The 25,729-nt window shown below is 38.3% G+C and overlaps 1 protein-coding gene across 1 annotated transcript in view; it reads left to right on the top strand.

Moving 5' to 3' along the window:
- LOC114055541 (receptor-type tyrosine-protein phosphatase N2-like) overlaps positions 1 to 25,729 on the top strand; it is a 240,855-nt gene that overhangs the window by 168,027 nt on the left and 47,099 nt on the right. Inside the window, exons 5-7 of the mRNA XM_027879799.1 lie at positions 8,938 to 9,085; positions 16,906 to 16,979; positions 25,065 to 25,142. Of these exons, the coding sequence (XP_027735600.1) occupies positions 8,938 to 9,085; positions 16,906 to 16,979; positions 25,065 to 25,142 (300 nt within the window). The remainder of the gene's footprint in view (positions 1 to 8,937; positions 9,086 to 16,905; positions 16,980 to 25,064; positions 25,143 to 25,729) is intronic.

Raw genomic sequence — 25,729 nt, 5'->3', positions numbered from 1 at the left:
TTAGTTTGGTGTGTCTTTAACATTCAACATGTGCATAAATTAAATGCCTCCACTCAGCAGCCACTTAAACCCTGTACTTCTAAACAAAACCTCCAGATTAAAACCTGTTCTAATTCCATCCAGTCAGAACATTTGGTATACTCTACTTTAAAAAATGTTATCAGATATGGATTCATTAAAGTTGCCTGACCTTCAGCCATGCCTATAAACATGATCATGGGATAGGGAAAAAACAGTCAAGAATACTCTTGCAAAATGAGCGTTTTAGGAGCATATTCTGTGACCCTGGGAAATTCATTTTGATATTTCTGCCCTTTCATTTCCCATCTGTGAAGCAGCAATGATACTTGCCTCCCCTGCAGAAGTAATGTGAGTACTTTCAGACAGTTGGACAGAAGGAGCCATAGAAATATAATAAGGGAGCAAATTATATTCCTTTTATGGTAATCATCTTCTCTTTTTTGTTGAGGTTTATTTAAAGCAAAGTAATTGCAGGGGTGAAACTTCATAGGCGTAATTTAGATTTCAAGAGAGGGGGTAAGGAGGAGGAGTTGAGGGTGGTTGTATTTTAAGACCTAGAAGACACCATTAAGTAGCTCATAATCCTTGAGAAGGGATTCTTTGTACAGTGAATTTATCTTCTGCTATATTTAGAAATCCAGGTAAATATTTCATAATTAAGCATTATGGTTTTTAATGTTTAATTTCTTAGCTACGTTTCCTTTCAAAAGCATACCTGTCTCCATCATTCAAACTGAAGCAAAAAGTTGCAAAAATTGAAGCAGTGAATATAAAAGCATCACATGTCCTTTCCAAGATTTCCTCCAGAGATGGAAACCTGCATCAGTCCACACCAGGTTGTAGCCAGCCATTTCACTGGGATTTCATTGAGCACCTTTGGCAGCTGGGAGCTGTAAGAAAAGGGATTAGCAAGGGTTTGTGTGACACACACTGATCCCAGCACCTGCTGATTGGATTGAAGTAATCCTTTTACAAGTTACAAAACTCTATTATCAGAGCATTAAGAGAGGGAGAGACGGTGATACATGCTACATCAAGGGTATATTAATTTAGGTAAACAGAACACAGGTTAGCATCTAATGCACTTGTGAGTTACAGTCATTCCTGCAAAAGTTGCACACCGGTCTAGTCTGGTAGGTTAAAGCCTTACACTGCTCATGCAAAGATGATACTTCTGTAACAAACCAAGGACAATAATTACAATCATTTTAGATGGCATGCTTAAAGCATGGCTGCTCTCTGTGTGCATGCTTAGTTGTTTATAATAAGCTTTACATCTAAAAATATGAAACTGAAACTATGGAATGTCATTTTTTATTGTTGGCTGATATTACCATGGAAGTTAATTTACTTCCAAGAAATACAACCTATTTGAAACAATCTAGGGATATTATTCTCTACCACACTGAATAGTTTCTTTGTCAGTGAATTCCCTCCCTTTGTCTTTGGGTTGGTTTTTTTTTTCAGTTTTCCATCATCACCTATGATAGTATGTACATTAGTAGTGTTTTATGCCAAATTACAAGTAGAGCTCCATAGTATTTTCCAGTACGTAGCTGATAAAGCTTCAAAACTAATCTTTTCACTGGTGTAATCAGGTATTGAGAAATACAAGAAAAATTATATCAAAACACATCATGGTAGTAATATGGCTGCAAACACAAAGGAGGAAAAATAATTTCTCGGTGTATTTTATAAAGTGAAAATCCAAATTGCCAAGGTTTTATTTCCTAGAGTTTTTCATTTGTGGTTACTGTAAACAGGAGATCTGGGATGGCACAGGACAAGTTAGGAAAGAGAAAGGAGCCTGAAATGTCTGACCAATCAGGTGATGAAATCCTGGTTCTATTAAAGTGGTGGATGCAGAACACTCCCCAGGATTGAAAGCATGTGAGACTTTATAGCCAGATGTTAATTTACTGAGACTTCTTCCAGATAACAAGTTTTGTGCGATACTGACAATAATTTTATATGTCTATATAAGCTCAATATAACTAGTCCAATAAAGTCACGTTTATCTGCAGTTAATATTGAAAAACGGATTTGCCATGTTAGGACTAAAACTATTGTTTATAACAGTTATGGAGAGGTGCTTCAGAGATGAAACTGGTGTTAACAATTATAGGCTCTGCATTATTGTGGGTTGGTTGGATCAGAACATCAGAAACAATTGGTGCTTCAATAGAGCAAATAATTGTTGGAGAAAACTGATTTTCTTAACATGCTAGTTGGTCAAAAGACTGAAATTGGGTGAGACGGTGCATCCTCTATTTATTTGTGGTCTGCTTTGTCAGGAAGAAAGGTAGGAAAGCATGAGCATAGTTTGGCTCTGCTCCCATGTTTCAGCACCACTGAAAGCATTCCTCATGGAAATACGGGATGAGCTCCCAGCCTTTGGTCTCTGCAAGAACAACAGAGCAGCTCAAAGAGAAGGACTGACCTGCTGCAAACACGAGTCCAAAGTAACTTCAGTATTACCATGAAACACTGCTGGGACATGAGAAATGCTTAAAAAGTGAAAAAAAATGTGGTGCTCTGCATGATCTGAATATGGCTCAGAGTTGTAATAGTGACATTGATCTCAGGGAGCTTTATTTGATCAGATCTGGACAAGTGTGGGTGCACTAAAATAGAAAAATAAAGTAATAATTTTATAAAAGAAGAATGGGGAGAAGGAAAAAGGAAAAAAGAAATGAACCTTTGTATTGCTGTTCCCTGAATCCAAACTCCAAACCTTGAAAATAATGGAGCTCATATTAAAAAAGGAATTGCTGATTATCTAGCAAGAGATTTCTCATGGGTATAAAAGGAAGATAAGTGTAAGGGTGTCATTTAAAAGGATGGGGAAGGCTGGAGTCGTTCCTTTGTGCATTTGCTAATCTCCTTCATCCTTTCCATTGGATAGCTGAACAATGAGTAAGAATATCCATAATTCTACAAAGAATAAATTTTGCCTGGAAAAATTTCATTTCTTTTTATTTAACTAAAACTACAAAACCAGTAGATGAAGTGAAAACAACAGATGTAATACATATGGATTTTAATATAGTCTTGAAACTGTTTCGTCAATATTTAATTGAAAAATTAATGTCAAATTTTTAGAGGACAGTTATGTGGATTGAAATGGGGCAAAGGTAATAATCAAAAGCTATCTATGGGAGTGTCTGTCTGAGTACAGGAATTGCTGTTGGCTCCAACTTTTCAAATAATGATTTGGGAATGAATGGAAGTGACAATGGCTTTTTATCAGTGATATCGCAGTCCAAAGTTCTGCACAGACACAGTGATAGAGGGATAATTCAAAAGTTTGAAAAGATTTGACTTGAAAACATATACAACAAATAAAGTTAAATTATCTTTGAAGAAAAGTCACAAGAAGAGAGATCTATAATTTGCATAGATCCATTAATCCATGATATGTGAAGACATTAAAATATACACAAGCAAAATTTATACAGAGCAGTAATATTCTCAGCAAGCAGACTGAGGTTGAAATAAATGGATGGGTGAAACTGTGTAGCAAATTAAGTTCCCAATAGAAAAGCAGTTTTGTTTACATCCCTATGAAAAAGCCATCTCAAATGAGGAGGAGTATTCTTTATTGAAAATACTTGCATATTTCCAGGAATGCAGTATATAGTTTGGAACATTTTGAGTCCCAAGAAATAGTAATGAACTGTGTTTTAGGCTTCTGCTTTAGATACAGGGCAGCCAAATGTTAGAAAGTTTCTTAGTACAACATTATTTGAAGGCCTGGAAACAGGTAATCAGATAAGCTTCTTCTGTCTCTAAATTCTATAGCACTGTGAGTAATATGAATAGGAACAGAGTAATTTACTGTGAAGCCACTAGTGTTAAGCCTGAAAAAGGAAGAAGAAAACCATGTACAGTGTTGAAAGTAAATTAGATTTATGCAGAAAAGTATTTCTCATATATAGTCAGTCCAATGTGTACTGAAGACCAAGAAGTTAAAGCAGAACAGCAAGAGTGCTGGGATGTCCTGGGACAAAATGATGCAACCTACAAGTTAGCAAGGAACAAAGGCCAAAAAAAAAAGCCATTATTTAAGTCAGTTGAAGGGAATACAAAACAATTTTTGAAGTATGGTCTTTCAGTGCACAGTTTGCTATATAATAGCTAAAGCAAATTCTCTCCTCTCCAAATTCCCCCCGAGGGACCCAGTGAAGCACCTCAGCACTGCCTGGCACTATTCATCTCTAGAAAATGCAGCAGCAGTTTGAAGGCAGTGGCTCCCACACTGTCAGGTGAATGATGTGGATTTGAGTGGTCACCGTTTGCAAGGATTAAGATAATTTTGCACCTGCTTCTTCAGCTGGCATTTGAAATTCAATTAGGCTTGTCAAGGTGTGTCGGTTTATGAGTTTCACATCTTGTCATTGAAAGAAGCATCCTTAGTCATGAAAAGGGTGTCTAATCGAGTACTGTGTTGGTATTTTGTAGTCAAAAATAATTGTAGTAACTGAACATCAGCTGATAAAAAAGGTGTTTAAAATAAATATCCTAACAGATGTAAACCATACTAGCTCTCAAGAAGGTATTTGGTCTCTTTTCCCAAGTGACAAGTGATAAGACAAGAGAAAATAGTCTCAAGTTGTGCCAGGGGATCCCTTCTCTGTGGTGACCAGTGACAGGACCCAAGGGAATGGCCTGAAGTTGCATCAGGGGAGGTTTAGGTCAGATGTTAGAAAAAGGTTCCTCACCCAGGGGGTGGTTGGGCACTGGAACAGGCTCCCCAGAGAAGTGATCACATCACCAACCCGGCAGAGTTCAAGAAGAGTGTCGTGGGTTTGGATGATACTCCCGGTGTATCATCTTGGGTACTGGCCTGTGCAGGGTCAGGTGTTGGGTCCCTTATGGGTCCCTTACAACTCAGGATATTCTGTGCTTCTGTGATATTAGGGAAAATTTCTTCACGGGAAGGGTTGTCAAGCACTGTGACAGGCTGCCCAGGAGTCACCATCCCTGGAGGTATTTAAAAGACATGTACATGTGGTACATGGGGACATGGATTAGTGGTGGGCTTGACAGTCTTGGGTTAAGAGTTGGACTGGATGATCTTAGAGACTTTTCCAACCTAAATCATTCTGTGATTCTATGATTTAGAGATTGACCAGACAATTAGAATTTAATGGTTATATTTTTAACCTCATTTAGTCGCAGAGCACGCATTGGATACCCCTTGAAAAAGAAAAGAATAATGAAAAAAGTAAAGAAAGACTAAGTGGTTTGACCCCATATTACAGCATCAACCAAGCACAGTGGAAGTTCTACCAAAGCCAAGCCAGGCTGCTGTTCTGTCTCTGTGTCTGTGTTCAGGCACACGGAATCTCTCTTAATATTTGTCACTGGCACTGTCTCTCTAGGCCAAAGATTTATTGTCCCTGGGACAGCTTCTCATCCTCTGGCTAAAAACTCATCTTTTGGCTTGCAACTGGCACGTCTCACACAGTAATAATAGATACCACAACACATCCACTCTCTCCACATAACATTGGCACATCCTCCTTATCCCTGTGGCATGTTTGGTAGGAAGAATATCTCATCTCTCTCTACACAAGAAAGTATGAACTGGGCCACAGATTGTCCTGGCAGGTGAGGGCCTGTGGAAGAGAAATTAAGACAATGGAATTTAAGGTGCTTCGGAGCTGTCCAAGCAGACAGTATTTGTTTAAATAATATACTTGGGATTGCAGGACTTGCTTTGATGTGGACAGATCGGCAAGACTAGACCTCTGCTTTTTCAGCAGGCTTGAGGAGCGTTACAATAACAGTTGTGACAACCTCTGTTTATTTTACCTGCTGCTCTGGGACAAGGACAATCATGTGCGTGTTTGACATGGTGGTAATGAATTTCTTTTGTACCAGGCAAATACTGCAGACTGTCTCATCAAAACATCCTAATTAAGGAGTGGATTTGAGTAGACATACAATCTCTAAAATATCAGAAGTTCCACTCAATTTAATGTACATCCAGCACTCCCAAGAGAGTGTTTCAAAATCACTAAGCTTCTGTTTAGCAAAATGGGGATGAGCAGAGGGGCTCTGAAGGACTGTAAGTGAAAGATTACTTAACTCTGAGGGAATTGTCTGGCTCCTGAATGTTTTAAAGCAAGCTTCTTTCTCAGTAGCTTTTAAAAATGTGTGTAAAGCAGATGTTCCTATTGTACAGAGCCTTCCACGGGTCTGTTTAAATAGTCAAACACCTTTTCAAGGTCTGTCAGGAAGTGCCCTGTGAATCTGATACGTGTGTTGTGGATATTAAAACTACACAAAAAATGGTTGTCTGGTTAAAGTTAAGACTGCAGTGTGTTTTCATTTGAAGACTCATTTCTCTTTACACTCAATTACCTGAAAAATGAAGATAAAAGTAAAAACTTTTAAAAATAGGTGAGCTATTTAAAAGTTCATGTGTGCTAAAAGCAGTCAAATTACCTTATTTGTGTCATATTTGATGATTTATAAAGGAAAATAAAATTTCTTCTTAAAATACAATCCTTGAAATCATCAAAGAGACAAGTTGAAGTTAACAGGAAACTCCTTGCTACATAGAGCCCTGCCTTAGGAATAAAATGTTCATGGTCCTTTTGCTACAGCTTCGTGGATCTCACAGTATTTTGGAGAGATTCAGTGTTGGCAGATCTGTATATTTGCATAAAATGTCCCTGAAGTCTATGGGACATTGGTGATGGGCATGTCAAAATGAATCACAGTATAAAACTGTGGTCTAAAATGGGAAGATGCTAAGGGCTGGTCCTTGACTGCCTGATCTCTGCTGCATGCTAAACAGCTGCTCTGAAGCCAGGAGTATTGGCTCTGTGGTATTGTAAGATTTTGCTATTTTTTTTTCCCTTCAGCTCATAAAAATTCTTATATACCAGCAAGTCTCTTCTCAAGAGGGGATTATCTTTTTTTTTTTTTTTTTTGTGATGTTCAGTATACATATCCAGGCACAGGTTCACTAGGAGAAAAGAACTGGATCTTTAGCCTCCCTCTTTTCCCCAGTAGCAACAGCCTTTTTGGCAAGGAGAAGAGAACTATCAGAGGGTGGTTTCCTCCAGTTAACTTGCAAGTTAAGTCTGGTAACACATTAGCTGACCCACACCCCAAACACAGCAGGGCCATGCAGCTCTCCCAGCTCCCCATTCGCCAGGTCACAGCTCTGTCCATTGTAATGCTTTTTCCTTCATTATAAAAAAGAAGCAATCACACAGTAGGTGCTTTGATTGTATCTAGGCCACCACTGTTCTTTACCTCCTTTAGAAACCTTTCTTCTAATGCAGTATTTTTCTGTGCCCTTAAAGATTTATCTTCTGGAAGCATCACTTCTTGAATTGCCTTTCAGTACCAGGTTTGATTTACAAATCTTGTGTAAAGACGCAGGCCCCCGACAAACTGCACAAAACAAAGCTGTGTGTCAGGACCTCTTCTGTAATCAAAAAACTGTTCAAGCTGCAAGAGAGAGTGGTATCCTGCCTTGCTGACCAGGTGGGAAGCACAGTGCACAGCTCATGTTTGGCAGAGAAGCTGCAAGCTTTCTGCACCTTCTGCTAAACCTGTTAAAAGGGCACGAGAGCCTTTCTTCTTCAAAGCACATTTGGAAAGAACAAGTTGACGTAACAGAGATTGTCTATGAAAAAGGTTTTCTTAGCAATTAAACTGCTTTTTATATTTTACAGTAAATCCTTTACAGGAGGTTCTTCTAGACAAGGTTTGCTGCAGATTGGGCTGTATTATTGAGAGCTCCAGCAGGAATCACTGTGACCGAATTTTGGGTCAGAAGCACACACAGCTCTGCTCTTGACCCCTCAACCCCTGTCCAGACCCTGAGACTATCTCCTAAACAGCCTATTAATGTCAACCTACCTCGTAAAGATAGTATGGAGTTTAATTTACAAATATGAACTGTATTGAATGGGAGGTGGTTCTGCTGCTTGCTGTAGGAGAAGATGACAGGCTCTGGCCAAGGTTGTAAAAGTCTGCTTATGGTACCAGGTGATCACTTTCTTAATTCTCATGTTTAAGGGAGGGAAAGATTTCTATTTTTCCTCACCCTTTTTCCTTTCTACTCTTTTTCCCTCACCTACTTGGATGATTTTCGGGTCCATGGGGTGAAGAAATAGGGTTTTGGTTCACTTTCCATGAATCTTTGGAACTGAATTCCTGATCCACTGCTGAACTGAATCTCTAGCCCTGGGAGATCTGCAAAAACTTAAGATCTGCACCAGTATACTTTGATGGGCCATCACTGCTGCCACAGACATTTTTCTTTGGTGATGCTTTCCTAACACTGCTAATTTAACTGAATGCAATGTAAAATCTTTAACCACACATATTAGTATTAATTAACAACACCTTAGTTCTAGGCCCTCTCTGTGCCAGTCCATATGCAGAATGAGCCTCTGATGACCCAGTGCTTGAACCATGACACTTCTGCTTGGCTAATTTTTAATTCTCTTTGGCAGCTCTATCATTGTTACTTGCAAATGTACTTAGACTTTAGTTTTAAAAGCCTTTGGTTTGACGGGAATTGTTGTTTATAGTAATTTTTGTCAGTGCTGTTTTGTTTCTTTTCCTTTGCCTGATGAAATAGATGGCTGTGCTTATGTTTTGTAAGTATTGAAGAAGAAATACTTTTCTCCTGAAACTCAGTAACTGGATGTTTCACACACTTTCTCTCCGTTAGCACTGGTACATTTTAACCTTCTCATTTTGTTTAGCACAAATAAGCTTGAAGTTAACTCCCTGAAGTGAATAAATTAACTATAAAACCGAGAGGTTGTTTTTTTTTTCTCCAAAGCTTAGGATTCCCATGCTTTCCATCTTGACAAACATCCTCTTAGCTTAGCTTTGAGCCTAGCTAAGTAAATGCTTAATGCAGTATTCTTTTAATTCCAGTCCTACATGGAAGATCACCTGAAAAACAAGAATCGTCTGGAGAAAGAGTGGGAAGCTCTGTGTGCTTATCAGGCCGAACCCAGTGACACCACTGTGGCGCAGCAGGAGGAAAATATCCAGAAGAACCGCTCCCAGGCTGTAGTGCCATGTATGTACACTTTCATTCAGATGATAGCATTTTAAGTTCCTGATACTTTTGCCAGTACCCTTTGCACAGTGGTTTGAAAGCTACAGATTACAGGCAAACAGAATGCAGAGCAACTTCTATGTGCACTAGAAAGATGTGGCTACAGCTATGGGCTGGGTGCACGTCCTGTTGTCATATCAGACCGTGTTTATCTCCTTAAAAGTTGCATATATGTTACAAAAATGCACAACTATGCCATGTAACACTGCTGCTGCAGCTGTGCTGTCTCATGAAATCCCATAGCTGGGGTGCTTTTCAATGCTGAAATATTACTTTCTGTACAAGAGTGACATCTGTAGCCATTCAACAGAAGGAAGTTTGGCATGTGTTTAGACAAGTTGGTGTCATGTCCATCCAACAGTAATACAAGCAGTCTACACTCAGAGCTGGATCATCTGTTTATCAGATACTCAGCTATACTGAAAGAGCCCCTTTAGGCTTCAGTGGATAAGTTTGCAAACTGGCTTCTCTCTGCAAGGCTTAGGATAGAAAGAGAAAAAGGGGGGAAAAAAAAAAAAGGAACCCATGTTTATATTCCTAGAACCTGTTCTTTTCTTTAAGCAGCCACCTTCTGAGCTTGAAATAAAAGTAACATATTTTTCCTATGCAAATATATGTATCTCATAGATTGCATTGGTAATCTATGGACACACATTTTATTAAGCAACCAATGAAACAAAAATGAAACTGAGAATATATGCACAGTCCACAGCAACCAAAATGCTCTCAATCAGCGTGCCCACAATCCAGCTGGATAGCTTGGCAAACATATATATCTATTTTAATTTTTAAAGTGCCCTGAAAACATTAATTTTCACTGAGAGAACCTTGAATAAGTACTATTCCTCTTTTAGAAATGGGGAAATGACAGGTAACACATTAAGTAAATGTCATAGCCAGGTTTAGAGTGAAGATTCTTTGGAAGTATGTGAAATTTTAACTGAGCCCATAAGTCCTTGCATATTTGCTTCAGCAGGGTTTGGTTCTTTTGTTTATGTAGTGGCTCTTTCTGCAATACTTTGCTTCACAGGAGTTTGGCAACATGAATTCTTCTCAGTAAATGTGGTGCTGGTTGGAAGCCTTTTGAGGCAACAGCAGCAGTTTGCTGACTTCTGATGTGTTTTGGAATCAGGTCTGTTGAGAAGTTCTAAAGAAGTCACCATGAAAGTTAAATTAATTAAAGGAGTGCAAGATTTCTCTGCTCTTTTCCGTCGTGTAAAAGCAGAATTTAACTGACATGACAGGAAGTGAAAATTGCTCCATGAAAATTGGTATTGATCCAAGTTAATCTTCCTTCTTTAAGTGCTCTATTCAATATGGACTTACAGTCAGACCATCTTAAGCTATTTCAAGTCCCTGCTCATAAATTAAAGCAGATTGGTTTTTGGTTGCTGCCTTGGAGACAGCATGGGATCTACAGGTGTTACCAGAAATTGGTGCTGATTATTTGACTGATGTAGAAACTGTGTCTGCATGATACAATGAGCTAAGATAGAATCCTTCAGACTAGACTTGTCTACCTCTAAATCCGGAATTGACATGACTGTGACAGTGCTGAAGAGCAGAGATTTTTACTTGGGTGTCAAAGAGTCATTTAGTTTGGAAAAGACCTCTAAGATCATTGAGTTTGGCCATTACCCCAGCACTGCCAAGTCCATCACTAAACCGTGTCCCTGGGTGTGACATTTACATATCTTCTAAATACCTCTAGGGATGGAGACTCAAGCCTATTCCAAGGCTTGACAACCCTTCTGGTAAAGAAGTTTTCCGTAATATCCGGTCTAAACCTCCCTTGGCACTGAGTCCATTTCCTCTTGTCCTGTCACTGGTTCCTTGGGAAGAGAAACTGATCTCCACCTCACTACAACCTCCTCCCAGTAATTGTGGAGAGTGATGAGGTCTCCCCTGAGCCACTTCTTCTCCAGGACAAAGACTCCCAGCTCCCTCGGCTGCTCCTCACAGGACTTGTGGTCCAGACCCTTTACCAGCCTCACTGCCCTTTGGATGTGCTCCAGCACCTCAATGTCATGCAACACCAGAGAACTGAACTCTTTTGAGAGCTCAGATAGTCATCATATTGTACCATGTGGATGTATCAGCCTACACTCATCAGCCTTCAGCTCTCTGCCATTGCTTCTTATGCCCGTTCTTCCCACTGCTGTGTCTAGACTGAATCAAAGCTACCTTGGAAGGTATTTGAACATGGGTAGGGTGACTACAATCCATCTGAAGTTTTAATTTAAAGTATTTTAGCACATTTAAAAGGCATAATGCTGTTTTTACTTTGTTTCTACAATGCGGAAACTCCTATTACAACTGTTAGGGCACTGGGAATTTTCCTTTTTGACTGAATTGCACAAAATTACCTGCCTTCACTGTCTGAAGTGGCTGCATACTGGTAAACAGCTGTCATGTTATATCCCTACAACTATTTTGTTGATGAGTGAAAAGTGTGGCATGGCATTTAAACAATATTAAATTTTGATAACTTGGTTATTTTAGACTCCAAGATTAGACTGACATGAGAAGGCCCAGTTTGCCCACTTTTTTTTCATTGTTAGGCATTAAAACTGTAGAAAAAAGTCATAAATTTGCTTCATAATAAATGAAGAAGCAAACCTGATATGATCTTAATATGCTATAGCGTTGTTATGCTACATTCAATGTATTCTCACAGAGTAATGTTTTGTTAGTGTGTCCTTGCCCCTTTCATATTAATAATCACCTTGTCAAGGTAGAACAAGATTGCCAATTCACACAGAAGATTTCATCTTAGGAAGGCCTCAAAGAAGCTTTAATATCGTGTTGTACTTGCTTTGCATTTTCCTTTCTTAACCAGTCTTAAAATAGTATAGTGTTATTTTTTACTGATTATATAACTGATTTAATTTCTAGATTATTATCATCACAATTTTATCATAGCTTGCTCTTATACCTCTCTTCTCTATTTACAAACAGCTTTTAAAATACTTGATTACAGAACACCTTGACACTGCACCTAATTAATTACTAGTTAAAAAAATTCTAACAATTCAAGTAACCTGTACCTTGTAGATTAAGAAAACTGTATCCTTCTATCCAATCAAAAAGCAGATTGCTATAATTTAGGGCAGCCAGTGTTTATATTTAGTACTACAATTTAGTGATATCTTTTTTTTCTGTGTGAATCCATGAGCAGCCAAAAAAAAACTTTCCAGAATTTCTTTTCCCTTTTCTCATCTCTGCCAAACAAACCTATCTCATTAGGGTCAATACCGTATGCTTTGATGTATCTATCCCATAAATTCAAACAGGTATTTAAAGCATTTGGCAAACAACTTTTTGTAGAGAACATCTATCAAAAGCTGCCCACTGTAGCTGTGTCCATGGGTCATGGTATATATTAAAGCAACCTGCTTACCCTTGTGTTTGGCTTTCCTACAAAGGAGAGCAAAGCATTTGTGGGCAGAACATGCACCCAATTCTGAGGCTTGTTCGCCTTTAGAGCACAGTTAGGAGTTGTGCACTGAAGATGAACAGAGGGCGGGCACCTGCTCCAGATTTGTTCATTATCTGTATCAGGAATGGATGTACAAATAGTGCTCTGAAATAGATGAACTTGATTTCAGTTCAGAGCCAAGAAGAGTTCCATTTTGTGCAGATCATCTATAGGCAAAATAATGATAATCAACAGATTATGATGCTTCATAGTGTTCAAATTGCTCCACTTCTGCTCCTCAGTATTTCTTCCCTTTCTTATTTCAGTGCAGTTCTATGCAGTGCTTTGTATGGAAAAAAATCAGTCTAAATCTATAAGGAAGGTAATGATAATCCAGGCAGAATGTGCCACGTTGATTGTTTTATGATTTGCCCTGATCTGTGTTGCCTGGATTCAGACAATCCAGAGTTGTCCATATTCCTTGTTTTTAGCCTTTTGTTTGTTGGTGTTGTTCCTTCTGAAGTACCTGATTAAAAGGAAACAGAAGACAGAGGGAAGATGTGAGTCTTACTTTTCCAAGCTTTCAATCTCCATCTAATAACAGAAATAATAGATCCTCATTAAGTTTAGACACAGGAATCCAGTGCCATTTGAGATGCCTAAAGTATTCAAGGTACCCAGGCAGAACTAGTAGGTATAACACAAGCTCTGTGAGAAGCTTGTGCCTCTCCTAGCTGCTAGCCTGAGTGTCCTTAAAACACCTCAGATATCACTAGAAACCCACACACAAGCATTGGAATCAAGTTCTCTGGGCATGAGTCAGTGAAATCATAGATTAGGATGCCTAAACTGAAGTGTCTCCATGTAGCTGCCCCCACATGAGCCAGGTGTCAAAGCACCTGATACCATCAGTGAAGTGCCAGTCAGTGCAGTGACATCAAGAGAGCTGTCCAATGGCCAAAAGTTGGTGTTTAGTTTACGGTGCAGTTAATAGCTCTAGGATGCCACTGAATATCCTGTGTGAACTTCGGATCCTGGTTCAACAGGGTGCAAGTCTTTAGGTCTTGTGTTGTATCTGTTATCCTTGGGCAGTGTCTCCTCTACTTTACAGTCTCTCAAACAGTACATCTTCATGTTTAGCCAACTAAACAGAGCTCCATTAAGGGTGACCACTTCACATGAAGATATCTGTATGTAGATACCAAAACTTAGATATTTAGTCTATAAGCTGAGTTTTTATAAACTGCAAACTCATGTATGTCTGCTTATATTGTCCTTTATTCTCTATCCTTTTTATTTTCCAATTTATATTTTATATGTGTATAAAATACAACATTGTGCTACATATTTTCTCAGCTACTGGTTAGTGTAGCCGTCTTATTTAGGAAGCCTTTCTCTGCCACATATATCCATGTGCATATTTTGCTTTTCTTTCAGCTGTGTCTTGTAGAGCAATAGCAAATGCAAAGTAGTTCAGCACTCAGCAGCAGCTATTGTAGATACTTAAAATGATGACGAGTTGTAGCTTGGCCAGATTGCACTATCTAGTAACAGCATTTGTCTTTTCTCTCACTGCCTTATTACCATCCCTCTCCTCTCCTGTTTCTTCATTTATCTTTCTTTCTTGTTTTTTAGATTGATCTTATATATCTTCCTTTTTTTGGCATGCCTGTCCTTTTTATTTCCTCCTTCTCCTGCTTCTCTTTCCTGCTTCCAACATAATCAATATATGCAGTTTACAAAAAAAAAAAAAAAAAAAAAAAAAAAAAAAAAAAAAAAAAAAAAAAAAAAAAAAAAAAAAAAAAAAAAAAAAAAAAAAAAAAAAAAAAAAAAAAAAAAAAAAAAAAAAAAAAAAAAAGCAAAACAAAACAAACAAACAAACTCCAAAACAAAACATCAACAAAAAAAGTTAGTACTTTAGTGATTTTCCCTGTAGTTGCTCATTGTTAATGTTCTGGTGTCCATGGTATTCTGTTGTGGTTTTTTTTTTCCTTTCTTCTTTCCCTGCCTGTTTCTGAAGATCTATTATGCAAGTTCCTAGAAGCTTTGAGGTGATAACAGGCATAGACAAGCACAATCTGTTCATTGTCAATATGAATGCTTGATGCTGCAACTGAAGCACACATGGGTGCAAACTCTTGATATATGCAGAAAACACATGTACAACCTTTTTTGCACACTTTTTTTTTTCTAAGTGCAAATACAGTCTCACCACCTTTTCACCACCAAAACCTTAACAAGTCTCACCCTTGGATAAACCCTTCAAGACAGCAGAATAATGACATGGCATTATTCAGAGGGTCTGGATAAAACATTTTGTTTTAAAAAGAAAAATCCTGAAATTACTTATCTGACGCCCAACTTTTATTGGACAGTCACCCTGACATCTGTTTGCTAAGAACTGATGGATCACTGTCTGCTCTTTCTCCCTCATCCATTTGAAAACATTTAACACATTTTCTTTGGTGATTAGTTCAAACACTTTTGCTGTCCAGTTGAATGGGGCTTATCCTGATTGCTTGAGTTTAAGGTATGTGAGAGACCACATTTCCTGCATGTAATCTAAATATCTCCTGCAAAGCCAGAAGGTTTCAGAGCTGTAATTCTTCAGGAACTCTGTGACAAAGCTTCCTGTAAAAATATTGATTAGCCCAAGATTTCAGGTGTCAAAAGTTCAGTTTTACATTTTGGATTTTTTGTGCAATGGTGCCAAAGCGAGGTGGAAGTGAATAATGTGAATGAGCATGTTCCCTTTCTCATCTTCTTCATCCTTCTGTTGGGTTGAAACCTTACCAGGGAAAATAATTTTATGTGAATAGTGAAGACCGGCTTTGCATTCATTTCACATGACTTAACTCATCACTGATCTTATTCCAGGAGAATGTTGTTGACATTGTTGGGTGAGATTGAATGACTGTAAACAACACTCATACAAGCATCCCTCTGTCTTCCTCATATACTGAACTGCTGTGGCATTACTGTTGAATAAACCTAACCTCCTGTGAGGTACTTAGAATATTTGATAACTCATTTATTATTCCTCATTATTAAAATACTAATTGGTACTTAATAGTTTAAAAAGCATCTTGGAATCCTGGTGTTGAGTGGTCTCACAGGCCACTAGACAAGGTACAAGACAGGCTGTATTCCTGTACTCTTATTTTGTCTATTTGAAAAATCAGTGGAAAGATCCTCTTGAAACATCAGTATCCATGCTCAGCTGTAGAGGGTTACAGAAAGGGCAGCTCCACGACCTCTTCCCACAATACACTGTGCAGAACAGGTTTGCTAAGAAGTATAAATCATGCTGGTTATGTATCAGGTATAAGTTGTATGAGATTCTTATGTAAAGACTTAGACATCTCTCACATAAATTATCTGAGTGTGGACTGGTCTGTCTTTCTTAGTCAATGGAAAGAAATGGCATTTCTTGAGTACAGTTCAGCCTGTTTGAGACAGCTAAATCAGGATTAAATGATTCATCATCTAGAAATATTTCTTTTCTCTTAGCAGAAAGTGAGTCTAGATGATTGGAAGAGATGCAGACATCTGCATTGTCGCAGTCTAAGTATAGATAAATAAAACTCATCCATTAAATATGTCCTGAAATAAAAAATTAAAAAAAAAAAAAAAAGACTAGAGTTTGGGGTGTACCAGCTTTAAATATAATTGAGCTAGCACCAGTAAAATTACAAGTTAAAAAATTATTAAATAATCTTGATGATAGGCAAACAACATAAGTCTCCTATGTACAGAACCAGTGTTTTCTTTACTAGTGGTGTCTGAACCAGCTACAATAGCACCAGTGTAAGATATTTATGTGTGCTCCAGTTGTACTTAAGTTCATTGGGATTTCATCTTTGAGTTGTATCGTTTCCCCATGCAGAGCACCACACAGCACTGGTCTTTAATCAGGGCAAGTTAACTTACTGTCCATCTCTCAGCTGTTCCTGCTGTTTATTCTGTAGAGAAGCCAGGTGGACAAAGTCCCATCAGCTTCCCTCTTTTATAGGGAAGTTTATACTGGGAGTTTTTTAGTGATTTGTCTAGTTTAAGTCCTAAACTCCCTGAACAGCACATATTGCCATTTTAATTATGAGAGGTTGTAGCATATCACAGTGCATCTCATGAAGACAGGCTTTTCTGATCCTGAGCCTCTGGAATATCCCAGTGCATCATTCCTGAGTTAGAATCTGATTCTGTGGCTGTATCAATGCTATGGCTAGGCTGGGAATCAGAAGGAAATATCCTTTCTGATATTTACCATTTACCTGTCTTGAAATGCACATTAATCTGACTTTGTAACTTAAAATGGGTAGAATACTGGTATCCAAACTTTCTTCTCTTATTTTCTCCTTTGCAGATGATCATTCCAGGATATGTCTGAAAGGTGAAAGCAGCCACGACAATTCAGACTACATCAATGCTAGTCCAATTGTAAGTACGGTAACAGATGAGAAGTAATCCAAATAGTTGATCCCTGTCTTTCGTTGTTGCCAAAGTATGCTCACCTGAGGCACCTCACTGCTCAGATTGTGCAGCCTCAGGTTGTGAGCACCTCACAACTCTGATGTTGCAGGCTGTCCTCACAAATTGAAGAGGAAACAAACAAACAAACAAATAAATACTTTTGAAGTTTATGTACTAAGAAAACAAAGGCATTAGATATTCCTCGTTCTACCTTGTAATACTGTCAGGTTTTCTGTACTTGGTATTATTAGCTTACGGATTAAAAAATTCAATGCTATACCCCTAGTGGAGCTTTTCCTTCTCTGAGGGAAGTAGCTTGTTCTTTTTTGCTTTGCCCTACTAGCTACAGCCATGGGAGGAATAGTTTTTGTAGGCATGCAGAGCTGAGCTCCACAGACTTCTGAACTTCTTCTGCATCAGGAAGTGACATTTCCTCTTACCTTTCTGCCTCTGGTGACCTACTGATCAGCAACTTGGTGTTTCTGTAGCTCTTGTGATTCTGAGCTTGCTTGTTTTCAAAGCAAGAATAAGATCCTTTAACCCTTGTATATTCATTCCAACTACAAAGTAGATAAATCCAGTTTTTGCATCCAGATACTCCAGTGTGGCTCAGCAGCCCCTTCCCACCTTATGGAAGGTGAATCCTCTCTGGTCTGTGAAAGGTGAAAGGGAGACACAAAATAGGAGTGATAGTGCCAGTAGCATTGCCTTGTCATACCATTGCAGTGGAAGTGTCACGATGTCCATGTGAAGGGGGGGAAAGGCACAGTGTCCTTGACCTCTGTGGTACTGCTGGTGTTGGAGTCACTTTTTCTCATGCTTTTCATTCACAGTAATTAGGCACTAATTAAAGTTATTGGAGGGAAACTATGAAAAAGAACTTAGGATGGAGAATTAGATCTCACTGCAGTGGGCTGCATATGGCATTACTGGTTCATTTTCCTGGTGAGTATCACTCCCCCAGTTAAATGACTTCGTGTGGGCAAGGCAGCTGACAATTTGCAACAGCATGAAATTACAGGCTGCTTACTTCCAGTGCTGTTGACAATACTTTTTTTCTTAAAAAAACCCACAAGTACATAGAAACTGTTCCCTGATCTTTGTTCTCTTTACTTGCAGCAGAGTTCAAAAGCTTCATTTCCTTCAACATATCAAACTGCTATATCCAAAGAGTTGGAAAATACACAGAAGTCAACAAACATCTTCAGGATTTTTTTGTCTTTGGCTTAGGGTTGATGGGAACCAAAGCACCTGCACATTCAGGGATTGCCAATTTCCATTTTAGAGGACAAGAACAGAAATGCACAGATTAGAGGGTTTTGACTACTTTTAGGTATGTCACTGACTAGACCAAGCTCTATCTGGCACCAGGATCAGCAGATCACAGTAAGTTGGTGCTCCAAGGAATATGTATCCTGCTTGTAAAGTCATGCACAGAGGTCCAGCTCCAGGGCTTCAGTGCCCTGTTTGCATGTCTTCAGGACACATTTGGTGAGTTATGTTTGGTCAAGCCTTAACTTGGTCATAGAAATGGAGAAGTTTTGTGGGAAGCACAGGAGTGGGAGATGATAACTGGAAGTAAGATACTGTATTCTTGTAAGAGCTTGGTTGTAATTCACATGATTACAACTTGGTGTCAAAGTGGAATTACAGCATCTGTAGACGATGCTAAGCCAGGTTCAGAGGTGACAACAGTACAAGTGCTGGGACTTAACTGAAAACTCAAAATGGGCTGCTGCAATCTACCCAAAAGTCTGTGTAGACACAGCTTAACTAGTTTTATTACACAAAGTTGGTTGGAGAAGGGATAAATTCTTGCATATGTGCATATGCCTGCTGCAATTGTAATTCTGGATTATAGTGTAATTATTTAACTGCACTGAAGAGAAAAGTATGAGACTAAGTAGTATTGGAGGTGAAGAAACAGGACCAAGATATCCCACTGACAAAACTGATTTGCTTTGCCTAGATGCCTGAAGCTAATGCAAGCAGAGGGTCTCTGCTTTTACAGCTTTAACTTCTGTGTTTTTACACAGAAGCTGCCTTTCTATCCAGCTCTTAATTAAGGGTATTTTCTTCTGCAAGGTTAGAAGGTATTTCTTTTTTGTAGCTTTTCCAGACGCAAGAGTTTTGTTCAATAAAACAAGTCACACTGATGAATCAGAAAATCTTATGGTTGCTGTAATATCTCTTACAGAAATATTTCTATACCCAGAGAAAAGTGGGTTCACAGGAGTTCTATTTATTATTGAGTTCCTTTTCTTAATGGTAGGCTAGAGAACCTACTGTTCTCTATGTGGGGAGAAGTGCACAGCTGACATTTGTGTAGACCTGCTATTCCAGGGAAAGATGTGCTGCAGATAGTTGCATGAGTTCGTTTCACTAAGTCAGTAGTCATTTTGCTATTTTGAAAGCAGTAAATCAAAATCTGTGCTTCCTGAAGGTGATGCAGTGGGAGGTTGACAGGAGGAAATCACTGCTTTGCAAACCCATGGTTTGGAAAGATTCCCTGCAAACTGTTGAATTAAAAAAAAAAAAAATCTTCAGGTTAGTGTAAACATATTTGTTAATCTACTATCATTTTTGTATAATGAGGTAGAATATAGGAGTGGCAGAGAGATTCAGTCTCTCTTCCTCTCCCCCTCAATTGGCCACTGGAATATTGTGATGGGCACTTGATTCTGCAGTATTTACTGTGGATGTACAGGTATTGCAGCCAGATCTTTTCTGTTAACAGGCACACGTTTAGCCAGTGTCCTTGTAAGTGTGCAGTGGATGTGGAGTGCCAGTACAGGACTGATCTGCCTTCACTTGCTCTTGCAAAAGTCCTACCATTTCTTTCCTTCACACTGCTGTCTTTCCACTTAAATAACCTCGGTAATTATCATACCAATACAGGGATGCTCCCGGTGCATTTGGCATCGCAGCGCTTGGGTGAGGAGTGAATGCTGTGATAAGCTGCAAGGTGGGCATTAATAGCTCAGGATCAGTACGGGCTGAACTGACTGGAAGAGGCTTTTTCCTCCCCACGTGTGTGAGCTGTCTGGTGGAGGAAGAGTGTAAAATAAAGTAATTCTATCTGAGCTTCAGAAAGGGAAGCTGCCAGTCAGGTACATGTGGCCGAGTATCTCCAGCTTCTGGGTCAGTGGTCCAGTCTCCAGCTGGGGCTCACTCAACCTTAACTGCAGCCTGAATGAGTGCAGCAGCACACTGTAAAAAAAATCCCTGTGCTAGACAATGAGCGTGCCACCTGACCACATGTTTCTTCATTTTAAAAAGTGCTACCCCTCCTCAATACCTCCTTTCCCTCCAATATGATTTGAAAACTGGGGTTAGGTTGGCGGCCTCAAAGCAGCTGGGAATGGGTGAGGAGAATCAGGAAAGATTTAGTCCAAGTTCTTCCCGTAGGTCTTTAATTTCACTGTAGTCTAAGGCCAGGCAAAATGAGTCCTTGGGATAAATTTGCAGGGCAGAAGTGAGGTAGAAATCTGTTTCCCTCCTCTCTGAAATAACGTAAAGTGCTATGATAATAACTCTGCTATCAGCAGCTGAATGAAAGGCTTGCAATTACAGCACAAGGAGACCCTGACTGTGCAGAATAAAACTGTGATAATTACTTCTGTCATATTTGTACTTAGTCCTCATTAAATTTCAGGAAAATCATCCAGTAGTAAATAATGTGCAATCTTTGCTTTTAAATCAGAGGTCATGAAAGTAAATGGGAAATTCTGTTTTTCCTCATAGGGTGTCTGAGAGAGAAAAAATCCCATCAACTACATTTTAAAACTCAGTTTGCTTATTATTGAAGACACCAGACTGAGGAATGTCATTAGCATGACAGTTTGTTCAAATACAGCATACAAATTACATCACCAAGAATAGACTCTGAAATTCATAATGGCATTCACAACCAGATTTACTTCTTTCATTCCATTAGAGGTTTTAAAGGAAGGATTTAAAAATTTGTTTTAAATTTTAATTCAAACATGAAGGGGAGGACTAGTCTACCTTTTTAATTTTAATGCTGAGATAAATATGATTACAAAGTTCATCTGCATTTTCTGGATATGCTTTCTTTTACATAAACAAATACACTTTTCCTACTTTTAGAGATTGTCTATACTCTGTGTAATAAATACATGCATGAAAGTAGATTTTGTTGGTGCTGTAAACACATTAAGTCTGGAAGCCACACAGCAGCTTGAATCCGTATGAATTTTTAAGGTGTTAGTCCGATTTTAACTTCCTTTCTACCATATATGGTGTACACTGGATCTCATTCTGATCTCATGTGATTTAGGAATATTTCAGCTGGATTCAGAGGATTTGGATGAAGGTAAATAGGTGAATGTGACAGAGACCACATTTCACCCAGCATCTTTCTCTGTGGAAAGTAAGGATATGACAAGCTGAAGGGAAAGGTAAAGGGCAAGAATGAATGTGTTATCATTTACATGAGATTTCAAAATAGTCATTGATGCCTATTGACACCTTTACTTCAATTTACAGTTTTACAAGGCTACTTAACAAGAATCTTTATGTACCACTCTCAAGTCCAAATACAATACATTTGAGGATTTACTCCCAGAATGTATTGATTTTGCTGTATTCCATCAGCATTATCAGTGAAATCATGAGCAGCACAATCTCTATCTAAAAACTCAACAAATTTCAGCATTCTTCAGGGAATCCTTGCAAAGTCCTGGGATAAGGCAGCAAGATAATAGAATTCTTGAAGGAAAAACTGAAGGTGTAGCTTTTATTCTCTAGTAAAGCACAGGTGAAATTGTGGTCTGATGTTAACAAAGGGGAAACCAATTGTGATAGTGTTCTTTATTTTTTTTCCTACTTTAACGTACCTTAATTGAACTTATATTACAAAGCGTTGTAGAAAAATACAAGTTGTGTCACTAAAGTTTTATCTAGTTTTTCTTTTCCAAGAAGAAATCGCAGTGCTCCTCCTGTTTGTTTCCTTTTCCTTTCAATATTGGTAGTGACAGAAACCGCCACAGTCAGTGATCAGTTATAGTAATCCTGGGTCCCTAATATAAAATCATGGAAAAATAGATTGAAGCATTATCACCAAACTTGCCTTTGTTGTACTGCAGTAGAAAATGAGGATTTCATCATAGTAGAACAGTTGTAATAGTTGCAGCTTTTTCTTTCTAACAGTGGCTGTTCGATCCAGTTCTGATGTAAACCTTGTGAACTTGATGCTTTGATGGGGAAATAGAGGGGAGAATCCTGTTCTTTTTGAACAATTACTATTAGGGTGATTTCTGAAGGTTGTTCTGATGTAAAATGTTAGCAAACAGTCAATTTTTGGTTTAATACTTGATTGTATGGAGTCTGCAGTTCTCCATTCTTCTCTGGAGAATACATTTTCTATTTTATTTTCATGAAGTGAGAAATCTGAGGGATCCTTGAAAGAAGATAATAACTAGTGACATAAAAAAAAAAAAAGCCTTTTACTTGATCCTTGATTAGTTAGTTTAAAACCCATTACTGACTTTATTTCTTTATTCAAACTTCTGTTAACTTTGATAGATTAAGTTGCCCTTGGTGTTCTTGGTGACCTTGAGTGAATCAAAAAGAACATAGCAAAAACATTCAAGAGCCGTCCCTTGCCATCACCTACTCATGTTAAATTGAATGTGACCAGAGTAGTGATTTTTCACACTTTCCTTGAAATACGTGGTATTTAAAACAGTACAAGTGATAGAAAATTGATAAAACCAGGAATTTCATTTAATTAGTTTAATCTTTGCTCTTATTTTTGTTCAGTTAAAGATCATTTAATAGTGTGATAGGGCTTTCTGCCACCTTCTATTTGCTCCAAGCAAGAAGAGTTTCTGCTCATAATTGTTTTTTGTGCACTGCAATGTGCTTGGAATATAATAATTGTAATTGTCTTTTGAATTATTGTTAAACTGCTGATATACTTCACTACCCTGTGCTTATTGTAATGTTTGCCACGTTCCAACAGCACCTTTGTGACAGAAGTTGATTAATGTTGAAATGCCAAGATTGGCCTATTCCTGATTTATCAGCTGAATGTTGAGGAGTGTTTCCTCCATGACAGCGCTATTTGCATCATCTTCTGCCTTTGTTTTCTGGCATGTCTACATCCAAAAGAATTTATTTTAAGAAGAAATTTAAAGTAAATTATTATTTTTCTAAAGTTTGATGTATTCACTGTTGGTTACATTTCTGAGCCAGGCTCTCGCCTGTCGGAGAAGTCACATCATTTTCAAGTGGGTGCAATGGTTTCCACAGGGAGTAACAAGTCCTCCTCAGTGCAGGTTGATTTTTTAAGTTAAGATTTTTAGTTCCAGCATAGGAAACCATTTCAGCACAATGGTTCATGTGTAGATCTTAGGGAGTCAAAACAAAACAACTACAGAATGGAGAATAAAAATGGAGAATGGAGAATAAAAAAAGAACACTTTTATGCATGAATTTGCTTAATCACATTTGCTGTTGTTTTCAGCTGTGTTTAGTTCAGTGTCCCCAATTCTTACCAAAAAAAAAAAAAATTATTTGACCTTTTGGAAGTGGTTCCTAAGGGTTTTTTTGTTAATACTGCTTTCTGAAGAAAGCTAGTTTTTCTCTGGTTTCAAAATACTCACAGTAGTCAATGTTCTGCTATCAGAATTGCTTTTGTCAAAAGGCAAAGAAAGCAAGGTTGAAATCTGTTGTGAGCAATTGCTTGTTTTCAAGATTTATTTGCTGATAAGAGAAGCACCTCAATGAAACTCAAAATAAAATGATGGTATTATAGACATCCTGGTCAAAGTTTTTTATAACTGTGGGTGGTGAATCAGAAGTAAGCTTTTAGTCTAAATTGATTCGGTGACTTCATTTTACCTGTGTTGTCATGGGGAATTTTAATATTAAGTCCAGCTTAATTATGTGTCAGAAAATTAGAAACATAAAAGTGTTCTCTTCCTTTTTGCAACATTCATTATATTGTTGCTCTTTTAGAATAACTTACATCTGTTCTTTTATGGTTCTTCCCTCTTTTATGTTGCACATAATTATGAGGTGCCTTCTTTTGCGCTGACATGTACCATCACTGAAAATTTTGATAGGCTATGAATAAATTCAGGAGATGCCTGTTAATGCAAATGTGACTCACATTCATTCTTATTCAGATCTTTACTTATAGAACAGAATCATGTATTGAGACAAATTCTGCCTTCAGCTACATGGATATAAGTTAACTCTCGCCAACTGCAGTGTCACTGAGTCACACCCACATATCTGAGCGCTGAACTGGGTCTCTTTTCTTTATGTTCAAAGTTTTGTCTTGCCCAGTTCAGGGTTAGAATGAGTTTGTTTGTTTTTTAATCCTATCAGCAGATCTTCTTTTTCGGCAGAATGAGTCCTAAGATTTAGAACCAAGAAAACCACCCATCAGTTCGAAAACATTCATTGTAACACACTAATCCTATTTACTCTTGATAGCTTTGTTTCTCAGATTCTTTATTTTTTCTGCTCAGTGAATTTTCTGCTCCTTGAATTAAACGTAATAATTAAGGTCTTTAAGCAGAACTTCCTCCATTGAGGCCAAATCCATGCATTTAGATAAATCGGCTAACCAGAAGAAGCCAGAAACTGAATTTGTTCCCCATTTTTGCTGTTTTTTTAGTTGCATGTGCCCTTGACTGGCACAGTGGAAATGGAGAACATATTTAGATGTGTGGAGCATTCTTAACATTCAGTGTAGAAAAATGTTTCAAATGGCTCCTAGGTTGCTATGAAACCACGAGTACTGATCTCAAATAAATGCCTTTGTCAGCCATCGTAAGTGATCTTACTCTGCATATTGAGGACATAGGACATGGCTCATCATGTGTGATGATACTCATCTGGTAGCATCAGTCTTTTGGGGTTAAAAAACAGAGATAAAATTCCCTGCTTGCCAATAAATGATGGAGGGACATGACTTTAGGAAGTCCCTTGTTCTGCCCTTGCGTACTTTCGGTCTCTAACACAGCAAGGAATTTTCTTTCAAATAAATCCAGTCTGTGCTCTTCTTCCTTATTCCAGATGGACCATGACCCCAGAAACCCAGCATATATTGCCACCCAGGGCCCTCTCCCTGCTACTGTCGCTGACTTCTGGCAGGTAAGTTAAATTCCTCTTTGAGAACTGAATTTATGTCACAAGTTTTCCTATGCTTCTTGAAATGTATAAAAATATGTAGTGCTTGAGTTACTATAGGTGGAATAACCTTCATTCTACTGTCTTTTTTTATATTTAGTACATAGATACTCAAGCTATTTATGTATTAAGACAAGCCCCGCTAAAGAATATTTGATCTGAAAATTATACTGAAAACCTCACGCCAAAGTATTCATGTTTTAGTGCCAGGTCTCTGTAATTAAATTACTGGCAAGGACTGGGTGATTTTGAGAGGGCCTGACCTTCTGAAGAATGTAGCCAGAATTCATTGTCACTCTCCAGATTAGAAAGGACCTAATGTTGTGTGCCATGAATTTTCCCGTTGAAACCTACTTCACACATGTCCCAGTTCCCCAATATGCTTAAAGTCTTATGCATTTTCCTTACCACACATAGTCAAGACCCAGCTGCATAAATTTAAATAGGGGCATAATTTTTTGCGGGATTGGGGCTAAATGCAGAAGTTATTTATATACAAATAGGAATTAACTTTGCATGCAGATGTTTTCCTTGCTAGTACAGCTCTCAGA

This window comes from Empidonax traillii, unplaced genomic scaffold (assembly GCF_003031625.1).
Source record: "Empidonax traillii isolate 1590-97213 ecotype Southwest subspecies unplaced genomic scaffold, ASM303162v1 scaffold58:size1836614, whole genome shotgun sequence".
NCBI classification, from domain to species: Eukaryota; Metazoa; Chordata; class Aves; order Passeriformes; family Tyrannidae; genus Empidonax; species Empidonax traillii.
Note: the sequence above shows the minus strand (reverse complement) of the source record. Positions and strands in the feature narration are given on the sequence as shown.